The sequence below is a fragment of the Mesoplodon densirostris genome, chromosome 17 (genome assembly GCF_025265405.1).
Source record: "Mesoplodon densirostris isolate mMesDen1 chromosome 17, mMesDen1 primary haplotype, whole genome shotgun sequence".
Classification (NCBI taxonomy): Eukaryota; Metazoa; Chordata; class Mammalia; order Artiodactyla; family Ziphiidae; genus Mesoplodon; species Mesoplodon densirostris.
Window position 1 is genome coordinate 18,560,458 of NC_082677.1, and position 18,179 is coordinate 18,578,636.

General features: G+C 39.5%; 1 protein-coding gene across 6 annotated transcripts in view; it reads right to left on the reverse strand.

Annotated features, from left to right (window-relative positions):
* The window catches only part of FNDC3A (fibronectin type III domain containing 3A), a 173,176-nt gene that overhangs the window by 46,713 nt on the left and 108,284 nt on the right, over positions 1–18,179 (reverse strand). For all 6 annotated transcript variants that reach the window (XM_060079607.1, XM_060079603.1, XM_060079604.1 and 3 more), the window contains 3 exons: positions 12,459–12,696; positions 5,973–6,242; positions 4,759–4,817 (listed from right to left, as the gene is read on the reverse strand). In XM_060079607.1, coding sequence (XP_059935590.1) covers positions 4,759–4,817; positions 5,973–6,242; positions 12,459–12,696 — 567 coding nt within the window. The remainder of the gene's footprint in view (positions 1–4,758; positions 4,818–5,972; positions 6,243–12,458; positions 12,697–18,179) is intronic.

An 18,179-nucleotide genomic window follows, 5' to 3' on the forward strand; every position in this document is an offset into this window, starting at 1 on the left:
TTAACCAGTGTCCATCTGGCTATTAATCTTGTAACTGTGTAAGGTTTTCTTTCCTTTTTTAAACAAACATACTGTTAACATACATATATCTATACCCTTTAGAGTTTCTTGATTTTATGGGATGATCATAACTGTGTTAAAACTGTGAGAAGAGGGAAGTGAACGGTATTCTGAAGGTAGGTCAGTTAATAGCATTAACTGGCATCTACATTATAAAGCTTATTAGGCTTTGTGGGTACTGATTACATCATCAAAAGCATAGGCAATAGAGAAAAGACTAAGCAGGGAGACAGAAGACTTGTCACTAATTTGCTTGGTGATACTAAACTCTCAACCTTTTAGGTTCCAGGTGTCATCTATAAAAATTCGTGAAATGATCTGTTTACCTTAATTACTCAAATACAGTATATTTAAAATGGTTTTGGGGAATAAATCTAGATTTACAGAAAAGTTAGGAAGATAGTATACATACAGAGTTCTGTATACTTTCTACCCAGCTTCCTCTAATGTTAACATTTTATATAATGATGTATTTCTGTCAAAACTAAGAAATTAACACTGGTAGAATACTATCAATTAAAATTTTAACTAAAGTAAATAGACTTTTCCAGGATACTATGTTGAATTTACCAAGTATAGCTTAAAAAAAAATTAGACATACTGCTAATTTCAACTTTTCTAGACAATCCATTTTTACAGAAAAACTCTTGGTCCCAACTCATTCTTTAAAAAAGGTACTTTATTACTTGCATATAAATGTTAAGGCACAAAAGATTACACTAGGGTTGCTATGGAAAACTTCATGAGAAGTGAATTTTGAATAGAATTTTAAAGGATTTGGGATGGGATATAATTTTGGTAGAAAAGAAATGGGTAAGCTGCTGGAACATGTGTGAGTGTGTATTTTTAAAAGTTACCTAGTAATTTCATGCTCATGAACCATGATTAAGGGAGAAAGAGAGAGAGATAGATAGTGGACCATTAAAAGGATGACAGGAGGGCTTCCCTGGTGGCGCAGTGGTTGAGAGTCCGCCTGCCGATGCAGGGGACACGGGTTCGTGCCCCGATCCCGGAGGATCCCACATGCCGCGGAGCGGCTGGGCCCGCGAGCCATGGCCGCGGAGCCTGTGTGTCCGGAGCCTGTGCTCCGCAACGGGAGAGGCCACAGCAGTGAGAGGCCCGCGTACAGCAAAAAAAAAAAAAAAAAAAAAAAAAGGATGACAGGAGAACGAGGAAATGATCAACAATGTCAAACACTGGAGGGAGATCAAGGAGAATGAATGTAGTCTGAAAAATGCCTAAAAATGCTGTCTTCTGGTGCTGGTTTCAGAAGGATGTAACCAGTTGTAAAGAAGAAAGAGAAGTGGACTGCCATTAAGGTACTGTGAAATTCCTGTGTAAACATGAGGTTGTGTGTGTGTGTGTGTGTGTGTGTCTCCAGGAAAAAGTAGATCCTAGAAATTTATAGCAAAAAAAAGGATAAAGCTTGTAATTCAGTTTGGCATGGGGAGAATTAAAGGTAAAGAAGAAATCTAAGATAATACTGATACTGTGAGCCAGAGAAATCTGGATGAGTAAGTGTTCATTGATGGAAATACTGAAAGGAATTAGAAAACTAAAGGGATCTAATCCAATTCCTTCTTTATTTTAGAGGAACAATGGAGAAGAGAAAATAGTTTAGGAAAAATGATGAAGAATTTGGTTTTCTACATGAAGTTCTAGTTGTTGGCAAAACATACAAACTTGGGTATTCTTTAGGATGCTTCAGGAAATGTGGTTCTAGAGGAAGAGGTGAATAATGAGGGTTAAAAATACAGATACAGAAATCATCTGAAATATGTCTTCTATTTGTATGCTACTTTAGAAGTAAAATTTCCTTTTATATCCACCTCACCTGATCCTTATAATTATGCTCTAAAGCAGGCAAAACAGACATAACTATCTTCATTTCATAGATGAAACACATTCAGAAAAGTTAAGTGACTTGTCTGAGGTCACTCAACTAGTGACTAGGGCCTGAATAATTCAATTCTTTTTTTGCTACACAATGCTTCCATTTTTTATTTAAAAAAATAAAAAAAAATTTGTTTTATCTTTTGGCCGTGCCACACGGCATGCAGGATTTTAGTTCCCCAACCAGGGATCGAACCCACACTCCCTGCAGTGCAAGTGTGGAGTCTTAACCACTGGACTGCCAGGGAAGTCCCCACAATCCTTCCATTCTGAATCCACTTCTAGACAGTAGCTGAAAATAGACATGACCATGTAAAAATACGTGTGAGTACTGACAAAGACTAAATGGTAGTAGGCAAACATGAAAATAGAAGTGGTTGAATTATGTACAGTATATTTTAACTTTTTTTTTTTTGCTGTACGCGGGCCTCTCTCACTGTTGTGGCCTCTCCCGCTGCAGAGCACAGGCTCCGGACGCGCAGGCCCAGCGGCCACGGCTCACGGGCCCAGCCGCTCCGCAGCACGTGGGATCCTCCCAGAGCGGGGCACGAACCCATGTCCCGTGCATCGGCAGGCGGACTCCCAACCACTGCGCCACCAAGGAAGCCCTATTTTAACTTTTGAGGAAGCTTGTGGTCTTTGTTGGGTAGTGATCAAAACCATTCTTGAAGAAAAGCTGTCTGTTGGGTTAAACAACGTCTAGCTAGGAAGCTACTGAAATGGTAATACCTGATTCTTGTCTGCGTGTGAGGATTAGGAAGTGAGAGAAATATTCTGAAGATAACTCAAAGGTTGAGCCTAAGGAACCCTGTAGTAAGATACTGGTTCTAGTAACCACACAGGAAGGGGTAATAATTCTGAGAGTAAAAAGGTAATGATATGTCTAGTTTTAATCATTATTAAAGATGTCAGTAGATTTTTTAAAAACAGTATTTTATTTATTTTTTAAACTAATTTATTTATTTTATTTTTGGCTGCGTTGGGTCTTCGCTGCTGTGTGTGGGCTTTTGCTAGTTACGGCGAGCAGGGGCTACTCTTGTGGTGGGTGGGCTCCTCACTGCGGTGGCTTCTCTTGTTGCAGAGCACGGGCTCTAGGCATGCGGGCTTCAGTAGTTGTGGCACACAGGCTCAGTATTTGTGGCTTGTGGGCTCTAGAGCACAGGCTCAGTAGTTCTGGCGCGTGGGCTTAGTTGCTCCGCGGCATGTGGGATCTTCCTGAACCAGGGCTCGAACCTGTGTCCCCTGCGTTGGCAGGCAGATTCTTAACCACTGTGCCACGAGGGAAGTCACTAACTTTAACGTTTTTTTATTCATAAGGCTGTAATCATGGTGTCCAAACAGCTTGATCTCCAGCATTTCTCCTTACTAAAGTTTCTTTGCATGTTTTTGCACTCTTCATACACATATTTTATTTATTTTTTATTTTTTATTTTTTATTTTTTTTTTTGCTGTACGCGGGCCTCTCACTGTTGTGGCCTCTCCCGTTGCGGAGCACAGGCTCCGGATGCGCAGGCTCAGCGGCCATGGCTCACGGGCCCAGCCGCTCCGTGGCATATGGGATCCTCCCAGACCGGGGCACGAACCCGTATCCCCTGCATCGGCAGGCGGACTCTCAACCACTGCGCCACCAGGGAGGCCCCATACACATATTTTAAAATGCCTATTATCATTCTGTCCCGTGAAAATATCCCAACTTATCTGTGCATTCCTTTATTTTATTTTTGTTGATTATTAATGCTGCAACAAACATTTTCATTTGTGTAGCTTTTATTGAGAAATGAGACCTTTTTATTGAGAAATGAGACAGTTTTAGAAAAGTTTACTTTATATTTCTCTTACTTACTAGTAAAGAACCCTTTGGGGTCTTAATAGGTTTAAAAAAATTGTTTGAGACTTCCCTGGTGGCTTGTGGGCAGTGGTTAAGAATCCGCCTGCTAACGCAAGGGACACGGGTTCAAGCCCTGGTCTGGGAAGATCCCACATGCTGTGGAGCAACTAAGCCTGTGCGCCACAACTACTGAGCCTGCACTCTAGAGCTCGTGAGCCATGACTACTGAGCCCACGAGCCACAACTACTGAAGCGCGCGCACCTAGATCCCGTGCTCTGCAACAAGAGAAGCCACTGCAATGAGAAGCCCGTGCACCACAACGAAGAGTAGCCCCCACTCGCTGCACCTAGAGAAAGCCCGCGTGCAGCAACGAAGACCCAACGCCGCCAAAAATAAATAAATTTATTAAAAAAAATTTCAGTTTGTACAAGCACTTTAATTTTTCTTATCTGATGGAAATACTTTTTCTATTAGAATGATAGCCTTTATTTAGGCTATTCTAAAAATATGCAGAAAATTTTATGTAGCTAGTTTTGCTGTCATACCTTTTTCTGATTTTCTGATTTCTTCTATTACATCCACACAAAAAAGGGACTGGGGAATATTAACTTTCTTCTATGCTTTTATTTTAACTCTTTTTGTATAAGGAGTTAATTGGATATATTTAATTTGGAAATAATATAAATGGGTTTTTAAAAAAATGATAATCAGTTGGACCTATACTCCTTATTAGATCTTTGCTTGGTCCAGTCATTTCCAATGTCATTGAGCATATATTAAAACCTTGTTTAAAAATTCTTGGTTGAGTATTCTGCTTCACTGATTAAACTATCTCACCTTATGTCAGATCTGTACTGATCCACTACTGACCTCACATTCCTTACATATAGTTAAGTTTTAAACAAGGCCTGAATATACCAAAATCCTATACGAATATACTAAACATAAATGTCAAGAAAATACATAAGATACTTACCACTGGTTTGACAATGTTGGAAAGAAGTGCTTCAAAAGCTTTAGTTTCTTCATCTTTTTCTTAAAAAAAAAATTTTTTTTTGAATATTAAATAAAAAAGAACCTAAATGCAGTCATCCCACTCCCTTCCCAATATGTCTTCTAAAACATATACCAAGTGGTTGGTATTTGAGAGTTTTATTTTCTAGTTTTTACCTCTTAGTTCATATTCAGCAGCTTGTGGCTCTTTAGAGTTCTTCTGCCTCAGTTTCTATGTCTGTTTTAATCGTGATTACTAATTATAATACCACTATATACATCTGAACTAGTCAATACGTTTTACAGAAAGTACATTTTTATACTTAAAAAAAAAAAAGTAAAGAATACTCTCTCTCTGGAAAGTCCTTATTTGCCAATCTCATACCTCTTAACGACAAGTTAACTATTTGTTTCATGACATGCCTTAACTGTGGTTCCCAAAATAGGAATATAATTGACTTGACCATAACTTATAGCCACCACTGATGTATCTGAAACTTTAGCTTAACTCTTCTGAAACATCAGTGCTGAAAAGAATGATCAGAAGGTCTCAAAAATATGGGAGAACATTTTGATAAACGTTAATATACAAGCCAAGAGGCTGTTAAAGCATTAAATTTGTTGATGGGGAATGGAAATTTTAAAGAAAAGGAAGTAAGGCTCAGAGTTCATATGGTGAAAGTCACAGGTTAAAGGAAGGATCCAAGGGAAACATGGGGATTTTGAAACAAAAGAACTTTTGAAGAAAGAAATGGACAATACTCTATCCTAACTACATAGTATATAAATAGATTGGTAAATGACAGAACTAGTTGCTATCAGGGACTTGCGTATAAAGAAGCTGGGAGGATTAAAGAGTTTTGATAAAAATCAGCATAGCCTTATCTAGGTCCAGAAAGAAGAAGGAAAGGAATCTGTATGAACTTTGAGTTTTCCTATCAAAGAGAAATTTCTCTTGGTTAGTAAAGTTTAGATATAGGTGAAATTATTAATTGAGCTTTCCCAAAATGTAAAAAGAAATACCCTAGTAACAATTTAGGTTCTAAAACTTTCCCCTCACATTTAAAGAAGTGTTAGGCTATTAATCGACAGTTTATGTGAAGCATGACGAAATGACTGAAAGGTTAGAATATACTTTTAGTAGGTTAAATGATGATAAAAAGTACAGTTAGAATATATTTTACTTTAAATAGTTACCTTCTATTTCTGTATCAATTTGTGCACCACCTTTCCCCCTTCCTGACTTGTTCTTTGCTGATCCTATGTTTACACCACTAGCATTCTGCCCTTTCATAAGCCCATTATGTTCATTTATGGGAGAAGGGCATTTCTGGGGTGATGATGGTGGACTGTTCATTTTATCCTTCTGTGTTCCTTGGCGATCCTTTAATTTTTTCTGCAAACGTTCATATGTCTTACTAGATCTTTCATCTCTAAAGTTGGACCTTCCATGTGTAGAGTGGGCATCTAAGAAGAAATAAAAAATAAGACATTTAAAAAGGTCACTGTCTCCAAACCCATTTATGGCATGAGAAAAGAACAGGAAATAAATCTATCTATATTATATAAAATTTATATATTATAAAATATTTCAAAGAATAATCTTGCATAACAAAGCTATTTCTGTGTCTCCACCAACTGCGAGAACCAAGCTTTGTGACTTGATTATAACTGTAATCTTTTTTTTTTTTTTTTCGGTATGCGGGCCTCTCACTGTTGTGGCCTCCCCCGTTGCGGAGCACAGGCTCCGGACGCGCAGGCTCCGGAGGCGCAGGCTCAGCGGCCATGGCTCACGGGCCCAGCCGCTCCGCGGCATATGGGATCCTCCCAGACCGGGCCACGAACCCGTATCCCCTGCATCGGCAGGCGGACTCTCAACCACTTGCGCCACCAGGGAGGCCCATAACTGTAATCTTATAGACACTTCTTTCCTTCCTCTTTTCTCAACTATTAATCTCCATAGAAACAGCTTGGTGGTATGCTATGACTATTACAGGTGGGGAATAAGAGCTGAACTGAGCTGTGTACAGTTCTTCTTTTACTCTTTTGTAGCCATTACTTTTAGCATCTCTTTCAACTTCAAACATATCAACTAGTAAACAGAAAATCTCCACCTACCTAAATTCCCTTATGATTCAAAAAAAGCAAATCATCACTAAAAAAATAAGGTTTTAAGAGTCAGCAAAAAGAAGTGAGTGGGACTGTTAACTAATAACAGAATCTAGGTACAGAGTATTACATCTTCAGATATTGTAAACTCAGGGCTGAGACTTAGAATGTATTCATTCTAATAAGTCATAGAGCAATATAAATCAATACCCTCATAAATATTGTTAAATCAGTTGTCCTCAGAGTTCATTCTCATTGTAAATTTAAAATCTGTAGTGAGGAAAATATGTTTAAAAGGAAAAGCCTCAAAAATCTCAGTAAAAAAAGTTTTATCAGTGATTTAAGAAAATTAGTATAATATTCTTGAATACTGTAAGGATATGCACAATAATATTAAAATAAAAACCCAGGAATTTGGATATGTACAAGTAAAAGAGTTAAGTTTAGAGCCTTACTTCATATTATACACAAAAATTAACTCAAAATGAATCAAAGACCTAAATGTAGGAGCTAAAACTATAAAACTTATAGAAGGAAACAAGCACATATCTGCACGACTTTGGATTTGATAATAATTTCTTAGATATGACACCAAAAATACAAGGAATCAAAGAAAAAATAAGGTGGACTTCATTAAAATTAAAAACTTTTCTGCATCAAAGGATACCATCAAAAAAGTAGAAACAACATGGGAGAAAATATCTGCAAATCATATATCCGATAAGAGACTTGTCTCCAAAATATATAAAAACATTTACAACTCAACAAAAAGATAAATAACCCAATTAAAAAGAGGTGAAGGGGCTTCCCTGGTGGCGCAGTGGTTGAGAGTCCACCTGCCAATGCAGGGTCCGGGAAGATCCCACGTGCCGCGGAGCGGCTGGGCCCGTGACCCATGGCCGCTGAGCCTGCGCGTCCGGAGCCTGTGCTCCGCAACAGGAGAGGCCACAGCAGTGAGAGGCCCACGTACCGCAAAAAAAAAAAAAAAAAAAGGTGAAGGATTTAAACACATCTTTCCAAAGATGATACAAAAATTGCCAATAAGCAAATGAAAAGATGCTCAACATCAGTAGTTACTAGGGACAAGCAAATCAAAACCATACTGAGATAATCCTTCACACTCACTGGGACGGCTAGAATCTAAAGACAAATTTTGGCAACGATAGGAAGAAATTAGAACTCTCATACGTTGCTGGTAGGAATGTAAAATAGTACAGTCACTATGGAAAACAATTTTGCAGTTCTTCAAAAAGTTAAACATACAATTACCATATAAGCCAGTAATTCCACTCTTAGTTATATACCCAGGAGAAATGAAACCATATGTCTACACAAAAACTTGTACACAAATGTCACAGCATCATTATTCATAACTGACAAAAAGTGGAAACAACCCAAATGTCTATCAACTAATGAATGGAAAAACAAAATTACATCCACATAATGGAATATTTTTCAGCCATAAAAAGGAGAGGAGTACTTACCATGGGGCAAGCTTGAAATATACCTTGAAAACAGTATGCTAAGTGAAAAATGCTAGATACAAAAGGCTATATATTGTATGAACATTTACATGAAATCTCTAGAGTAGACAAATCCATAGAGACAGAAAGTAGATTAAGAGTTGGGGGAAAAGGGGGAATTGGGACTGACTCTTAATAGACACAGAGTTTCTTTTTGGGATGATAGAAATGTGTTGAAATTAAATAGCAGTAGTGAATGTAGTATCTAGTGAATATACTAAAAATCACTGAACTGTACACTTTAAAATGGTGAATTTTGTTATGTGAATTATCTCAATAAAAAAAACCCACAAAGGGCTTCCCTGGTGGCGCAGTGGTTGAGAGTCCGCCTGCCGATGCAGGGGACACGGGTTCGTGCCCCGATCCCGGAAGATCCCACATGCCGCGGAGCGGCTGGGCCCGCGAGCCATGGCCGCGGAGCCTGTGTGTCCAGAGCCTGTGCTCCGCAACGGGAGAGGCCACAGCAGTGAGAGGCCCGCGTACAGAAAAAAAAAAAAAAAAAAAAAAAAAAAAAAAAAAAAAACCCACAAGGACTGTAATTAATTAGTGCATACTTTAAAAATGTAGTTATCCAAATGTTTTTATATTTCATTTACTATGCAAGTAGAATGATAAATGAACCATGAGGGGAAGATAAAAAATATGTTGTAGTAACAGGAAATTTATTATCAAACAGATCTGAGAGGGTTAAAATCCTAACAGTGAACTAGTTGTGACCTTGCAGAAATTACTTAACATTTCTGAGCTTCAGTTTCTTTATCTGTATTTTGGAGGACTTTATTGAGGCTTAAGTGAGATAATACATGTATGAGCATAGTGTCTAGCAAATTTCAGGCTCAATAACCATAGTTGTTGACAGTGAAATGTTGGATTAGGTCCCACTTTGGGAATCCAAACAAAATATAGATGGAAAAGGGGTCATGGAGGCAGCTACTAATTATAAAACTACTGTAAAACTACTGTAAGTTACTAGGATCTAGTGGTAAATTCCTTGGCTTATAACCTCAAATACAATATGACTCTTATCTTCCATCACTGGGTAGCTAGTTTTCAGATTAGTGCTCTTCGTAGATTTGTATGCTTCGCTTTCCTTCTCATTGCTGTGAATCATATTCATACATTCTAATGCATATCTCCTCTGAATAACAATGGGTTTCAACAATGTAAAACAGTAGTAAATTGTACTATTTAGCTTTTTCTTATAATTTGCTCAGGCACATTTTAAAAAAATATTGATTGATTGATTGATTGCTGCATTGGGTCTTCGCTGCTGCGCGGACTTTCTCTAGTTGTGGCGAGAGGGGGCTACTCTTTTTTTTTTTTTTTGCCGTACGCGGGCCTCTCACTGTTGTGGCCTCTCCCGTTGCGGAGCACAGGCTCCGGATGCGCAGGCTCAGCGGCCATGGCTCACGGGCCCAGCCGCTCCGCGGCATATGGGATCCTCCCAGACCGGGGCACGAACCCGCATCCCCTGCATCGGCAGGCGGACTCTCAACCACTGCGCCACCAGGGATGCCCAAGGGGGGGGGGCTACTCTTCGTTGCGGTGCGTGGGCTTCTTATTGCTGTGGCTTCTCTTGTTGCAGAGCATGGGCTCTAGGTGTGCAGGCTTCAGCAGTTGCAGCACGTGGGCTCAGTAGTTGTGGCTCGTGGGCTATAGAGTGCAGGCTCAGTAGATGTAGCACACGGGCTTAGTTGCTCTGTGGCATGTGGGATCTTCCCGGACCAGGGATCGAACCCGTGCCTCCTGCATTGGCAGGCGGATTCTTAACCACTTCGCCACCAGGGAAGTCCCTCTCAAACACATTTTAAAAAGCTAAGTCATAATTAGGAGTAAAAAAATGGAAGAGACCGATTTATAGTAAATTAAGTTCATTGGACCACTGCATGAGCCTCACCTGGAAATTTGTTAGAAATGCAGAAAACCAAACCACACTCAGAGCTATGGAATTAATATGCATTACTTGGGCAATAGAAATAAGTTTGAGAAAAATGTAATATATTACATAATATATATAATACACCTACTACTTACAGGCTGTGCTACACAATTTAAATTTTGTATTCAGAGTTATTTCTTCTATAGATTTACTAAGCGTAAATGACAGGTACTGATTAAATGCAAGGAAAACAGTGATGAATAAAACAGATTCAGTTCTTAGGTGGTTTACAGTTAAATAAGGGAGAAAGACATCCAAAAAAAGAACAAAAAAATCAAATTGTGTTAAGTTCTGTGAAAGAAACAAAAGGTTTCAGTGCTAGAGACTGACTGACAAGGATAGGTTAGGGAAGATCTCTCTGAAAGCTGAAATCTAAAGAAAAATAAATAAAGAAAGAAGCCTTGCATGGAAAAGGGGGAAGGGCACTTCTGGTAGAGAGAACCCCATTTGCAGAAGCATTGAGGCAAGAAGGAGCTTGGTTCTGAAAAACTGAAGGTGGGGCACATGCATGGGAAAAAGTGGGACAAGGCAGGATCTTGTCCAGGGCAGCAGTTTGCAACCAGCCTCACTCCTGGCCCCCAGGAGTCATCTGGTAATGTCTGGAGATATTTTTAGTTGTCACAATCGAGTCAGGGTGAGGGCTGGAGTTGTGTGCTACAGGCCTCTAGTGGGTAGAGGGCAGGGATTCTTCTAAATATCCTATAATGCACAGTTCTGTCCTCCACAATAAAGACTTATCCTTCCTCAAAGATCTAGAGTGCTGAGGTTGAGAAATCCTGGTCCAGGAGAAGGGTTTAGGATTTTATTCTAAATGTGATGGAAAGTCACTGAAATCTGCTAAACAGAAGAATGGTCTGATTTGTATTTTAAAATGATTACTCTGGCTGAGCCTGGATGGTTGGGGGCAAGAATGACAGCAGAAAACCAACTGGAAGGCAGTGGTTGCAGCTGTCCTACAAGAGCTGATGGTGGACTAGAACTGAGGAGCAGTGGAGAAAAAGTAGATTGATTTGGGAAACTTCTGAAAGTAGATACCAGTTGAAGTGGGGGTTGAAAGAGGAGGAATCAAATGTGGCCACGTCTGGTTTTTCTCTTGAGCAAACTGAGTGGACAGTGGTACTATCTATCGGGATGAAGACGGCAGAGAAAAGCAGGTTCCATCATTGAGGTTTATGTTTTAAAATGCTATAACTGAGATGTATGAGACAATTTAAGTGGAGTTATCAAGAAGGCATTTACGGGAGTTCCCTGGTGGCCTAGTGGTTAGGATTCTGGGCTTTCGCTGCTGTGCCAGGGTTCAACCCCCGGTTGGGGAACTGAGATCTCGTAAGCCGCATGGCATGGTCCAAAAAAAAAAAAAAAAAAAGCAGTTAGAAATAAAAGTCTGTGACTCAGAGGAGAGGTTTTGACTGAAGATACAAATTTAAGAACTGTCAGTATATAGACGGTATTTAAAGCCATAGGAAAGAATAAGATTATTATTTTGTGTGTGTGTAGCTGTCTATTCTTCCCAACAATTTAAACTCCCTGAGGGCAGATGTTATGTCTTACTGTTTTTTTAGTATCTTACAGAACCAAGCAACTTTGGTTAGTGGCATCAGAGGCTTCAGGATTTAACAGTAGCATGATTATTCCTGGCTAAAAAATTTCCTCAGAGCCCGGAGAGCAGCAGGACAAAGAAGACCTCTTGTTTGAATGTGTCCCCACTAAATATTGCTGCATGACAGAAGTTACTTTCCCTCTTTGATTTTCTGTTTACTCATCTGCCTTGAAAGGTGATCATGAGGATGAAACATTTAACATAGTGTTTTTTTGTTTTGTTTTTAAATTAAGTTTTATTGGAGTATAGTTGATTTACAATGTTGTGTTAGTTTCAGGTGTACAGCAAAGTGAATCAGTTATACATATACATGTATCCACTCTTTTAGATTCTTTTCCCATATAGGTCATTACAGAGTATTGAATAGAGTTCCCTTAACATAGTGTTTGAATAACAGATAATGATTGTGATATTGTTACCATTTTTTGTTTCTTTTATATAGTAATAGTACTATTATATCCAAGGAAAAAATAGCCAACTCCATAAAACAGGAATATTTTTAGATAACTTACCTACATCTCCATATACTTGTGAAGACTGATACTGTGTCATATACTGTGTTGCCATGTCTCCAGCTCCAGTTACTGGTGAGTACATGTGGCGTGGTGGAGGGGGCATCATGGTTGGTACAGGAATGAAACTAGGCAGAGGAGGATGTGGAGAACGATGGATGACTGTGTGACCACCAGGATGAAACTCTGGTGCCTGAGGAACCACAACAACTCTTCGAACACCATTGTCTTCAATAACCTACAAAATGAACAACAGATTAAAAGTTTCTTCCACAGGATGTTAAGCAATCTTTTTCAAATATGTTAGAGTAGGAATTTTTACACCATTAGGAGTTAATTAAGAAATTTTACAGAACCAGCATGAAAAGATTTTATTAAGTACATTACATACATATGAATTAGCACTGAACAACATGAAGTAGTTTTTGTTATACAATGCAATATAAATCTTAAAACACTGAGAAGACAAGCTAAATAATAATTTAAACAATGAGTTATGACATCTGGTAGTTATCTTACGTGATACATGCATTTAGTGATACAGTAAAAATGAAGGGAGTCTCAAGGGAACTTTTGGTTTGAACATAATATGGGAAAAAGCTGGATCCAGACTCCTAAGATCAACCATATATTGAATTTAGGTATAAAACTCGTAGGACCATGACCAGAACAATTTTAATAACTGAAGATCATTTCAAGGGAGGCAGACACCTAATATACTCACTCCCAGTTAAGAAAAATATCTGTGGCTCTGAGTCGTAGAAATTACACGTTTTTAAATAGGGGTCACACTGTGGCAAAGGATTTTTTAAAACGCCAGATTTATTCCTTTTGAACCTCACTGGACAACAAGGACATACAGGAAGGCCTAAAAAGGTACAAGATTTAACCTCAAAATTAGAAATCCTTCTACTAAAACAGAGTCCTTAATCTTTTAGACTTAAATGATTACTACTGTAGTACAACAAATGGCTAATAACAGAAAACGATTAAAATGTAAAGTGCTAACTTGAAGGCAAATCCTGATATTTTCAGGAAGTACACATTTTACTATGCTTAAACGAATTGCAAATTTTGTTTATAAACGTGTTTGGGAGGAATATTAGAAAACACACTTATTTGGGTAAAGGTAAGCCTAGATTACAAATAAATTACTGCTTTAGAAAGAATATAGCTGCTACTAAATAGCCTATTAAACTAACCTTACCTGTTGGAGTGTGAGATGACTTGTCCGTAATATGGGACCAGAAGAGCAAATGAATCACTGTTTTTATACACTAGCTCTAGAACTACAATGCCTGGCTCTAGCACAATGGATGCTTCATATCCCACCTCTCTCCCTATTTAACTCAGTTCTGGATTCAAGCCTCAGACAAGTGCATATGACTGACTGGTGGAAACTAAATCATACCTGGAAGCCTAGCTGAAGATAATCTGGAAACTGTTGAGTTTTTTCAGCCTCTAACCTATAGGAACGGACATTAGATGAAGTCTGAAATGGATTCTGAGTGAGCCAAACCACAGTGTCTGTCATTAACATAATACTTTCATCTTTCTCAACTCTCTGACTCAGAAATCTTAAATGACCCCGCCATTTCTGATAGGATTGTACCGTACATACTCTTCAATCTACCATCCCATCTGGTTCCAACCTGTCGTTATTGCTGTATCTTCTTCCACACCAAATGCTGAACTCTTAATTCCAGCCAGGCTGATATACTAAAAAAAACTATCTTCATACCCAACTTACATATTTCTTTATCTTGTACTTTGGTTTATGCCATCTACCCTCTTCACTTTGCTTCCCCTTAATCCATAACCATGCAAATCCCATCTCTCCTTCCAAATCTAGCAATACCCTCCTCCATTCATTAAAAAAACAAAAGATTTGTTTTTGAACAAAAAGAAACTGGTGATTTAGGAGAGAAGATACAGCGTGATGTGTTTATGCGGGCACACACACTAACAGGGGCAGACAAACGTGACATCAAAAGTAAATTACGAGCATGCTGCATGGTGATAAATACTACGAAGAAAAAAAACCAAACAGGTAAGGGGGATTAGAAGGATTGTGGGAGGGGAGCAGGTTGTAGTATAAAAGAGTGATCAGGATACGCCTTATTGGCAAAATGAAATTTCAGCAGAGACTTGAAGGAACTGAAGGAATTAGCCACACAAAAATCTGAAAGAGTGTTCTGGGTAGAGAGAACAGAACAGAGCCTCTAAGGTAGAAGTGGCTAGAAGGAAGCCAGTGTGACTGGATCAGCATAAAGGAGGAGGAAGACAGAAACAGATGAGATCAAAGAGATACACGGGCTTCTCTGGTGGCGCAGTGGTTGAGTCCGCCTGCCGATGCAGGGGACACGGGTTCGTGCCCCGGTCCGGGAGGATTCCACCTGCCGCAGAGCAGCTGGGCGCGTGAGCCATGGCCGCTGAGCCTGCGTGTCTGGAGCCTGTGCTCCGCAACGGGAGAGGCCACAGCAGTGAGAGGCCCACGTACCGCAAAAAAAAAAAAAAAAAAGAGATACAAAATGGTAGGGGATGGACTTCCCTGGCGGCCCAGTGGTTAAGACTCTGTGCTTCCAATGCAGGGGGCGTGGGTTCCATCCCTGGTAGGGGAACTAAGATCCCACATGCCGTGCGTGGCCAAAAAAAAAAAAAAAAAGTAGGGAAGGTGGCCAAGTCAGGTAGGGCTGTATAGGCTTATTAAGGACTTGTATTTACTCAGTGAAACAGGGAAGCATCACAGAGTTTTGGGCAGAAGAGGAATACAAACAAGTGATTCTCATCCAGGGGTGATTTTGTGGTAACACGTGGAGTCACTTTTAGTTGTCACACCTGGAGCTGGCGGCACTACTTCGCATCCAGCGAGCTGCGGTCAGCGATCCTGCCTCAATGCCCTGCAACACACAGGGCAACCCCACAACAAACAGTCACCACGCCTCTGTGTCTACAGTGCTGAGGGTGAGAAGCTCCTGACACACTCTTCTCTTACAGGATGACTCTGGCTGCTGAGTTGAGAACAGACTGTCAGGCAAGGGCAAAAAGGGGGAAATCATTCAGGAAGCTACTGCAGAAATCTAGGCAAGAGGTGGTGGAGGCCTGGACCACGCTGGTAGCAGTGGAGGTGGTAAGAAGTGGTCCACATTCTGTGTATCTTTAAAGGTAGAACAACAAGATTAGCTGATAATTCCAGCGGAGAAGTGTGAGAAAGAAGTTTTGGAACGATGGTGTTTCACCAACAGTGAAAGGGAAGGCTGCAGTTAGAACAAGTCATTTGGGGGGTGGGGGCCAGGGAAGATTTGGAGTTTTAGGTTTTGCGCATGTAAGTTTGGTAAGTCTGTAAGACATCTAAGTGTAAACTGTTGAGTAGGCAGGTAGATAATAGTAGTCTGCAGTTGCAGAAGGATTGGGAAAGGACAACCAGGTAAGGCAGGAAGAAAACTTAAGAATGTGGAGTCTGGAAGTTTGGTTAAGTGTGTCAGGGAGGAAGGATCAATTCTGTCAAATGCTGCTGACAGGTTTAATAAGATGAAGACTAAGGACTGACCATTGGATATAGCAATATGTAAGTCATAGTGACCTCGATGAGAGCAGTTTTAGTGTGATCATAGGGGCAAAGCCTGATTGGAGTGGATTTAAGAGAGAAAGTGGGGAGGAGAATTAGAGGTAACAGCACAATTCTGGAAAGTTTTCCTGCAGAGGGGAATATGGGAATAGGGTGGTGACTGACAGTAGTAGAGTCAAGCAGCTTAAAAAATTTGTTGTTTTTAGTGAGAGCAATTACAACATACTGATACACTAATCAGCACAATCCATCAGAGAGTAAGAAATTAATGATGTAGGAGAGAGAATGCTAGAGTAATGTCCTTGAGCAGGCAAAAGGAGATGAGATTCCGGTCTCCAGCTGGGGCACAGGATCTAGACAGGAGCAGAAAAGTTTGTCTTTGTTCTAGATGAAAAAGAAGTATGGACTGATGAGATGAGAAGGTAGAGCATATAACTCCAGATATTGGTAGAGATGTGGGGTTAGGAGCCTGTAGATAGTTTCTTTTGATTGTTCTCTGTGACCCTTTCCTAGACACCACAATCTCAGTGATCTCTGCTTCCTAACAATTCCATTGCATTTATTCTCTATCACTTGTTTGGTATCCGTAACACGGTAGTATTTGTTAATTTTCCAAATCCATATGTCTTACTCTATAATTTAACTGTAAGTTTCTCAAGGGACATGTATTAACTATTTAATCCTCAACACAATGCTACAAAATAGGTAGTATTATTATCTCCATTTTTTAGATGGGGAAACTGAGGCACAGAGATGTCAAGTAACTTGCAAGGTCACACAGGTAGTAAGTGGAGGAGCTAGTAACTGAACTCAGGTAATCTGGCTTCAGTTCTATGTTCTTATTCATTTTGTGGGTATAGAATCCAGAAACACCTGCCTTCTGCTTTTAAAAATTTCACAAACACAAGTGAGATCTCATCGGTTAAAAAAGAAATGGCTAAATTAATTTTGAAATTAAAACTTTTCTTTTGAAAAGAAACATTTCAAAAGAAATGTTTTTCTTTTCTTCTGAAAAAGAACATTTCAAATATAAAGATAAGCTGAGGGAAGAGAGATTGGGGAGTTATTGTTTAACAGGTTGTGAAAATGCATAAAAGAAACCTCATTTAAAAAAAGAGTTGGGAAGCCCTGAAGGCTTCTCACTTACTACTGCTTGCTGCCCCTTGGAGACACTAGCAAGAAGCATACCTTGCATTCCCCAACCAGAAGAAGCTTACTTTACATACCCCAGCTGGAGGAAGGAAGATTTTTCTCCTCGCCCAGCAACAGCCCAGCCAATGAGAAGCCACCACAACTAGCCTAATGAGAAGCAGCCATAACCCTGGACTCTCTTTCCTCCAATGGATTTTGCTCAAAAAACCACTCCTTCCCAACCCCCCTCTTTTCTTTATAAAAGAATAGTCCTCTTCTTTGTTTTGAGGACTTGCTTGTGGTTTGCTATAGTTTGCATGCCCTGAACTGCAATTCCTCTGCTATTCCTGCATAACCTCATTTCGCTGCTATAATAACTATGTGTTTTATTTTTGAGGTTGATAAGGTACAGAGTTCAGCTTTGCAAGGTGAAGAGTTCTTGTGGATATATGGTAGTACAACAGTGTGAATGTACTTAATACCACTGAACTGTACATTTAAAATAGTTATGATGGTAAATTTTTAGTGTGTATTTTACCACAATTAATTAAAAAAAAAAAAAAAAAAGCTAAGATTCAGAGATTAAAAAAAAAAAGAGCCAGAGCAGGACCAAGAGTGTGTGGAGAACTCCACCACTTCCAATAACCACCTGAGCAGCCAGTAACTTCAGAGTAAGGCCAGAGACCTCAAAACTATCTGCTAAGGACATTGAATTTTATATCAACAGGGTAGTACACTGACGGTGATGATTAAAATAAAATCAAGTCGTGAAAAGGAAAAAAAAGGTAAAATATCCGAATTAGTCTATGTTAAAAAAAAATTAATGGCAATGAGATAAAATTAAATGGAACTATCAGTATAGTCTGACCACCTAACCACATATGCCACACAATTTCTAATTAGACAAAGCCCTGTTTTCTTTTCTTTATTAAACACAGACATAATTGAGGGACTGCAGAGGAAGGAGGTTGTTTACTGTCTGACATTTTATATTGTGCACCAGAATATACATTCCATGACAG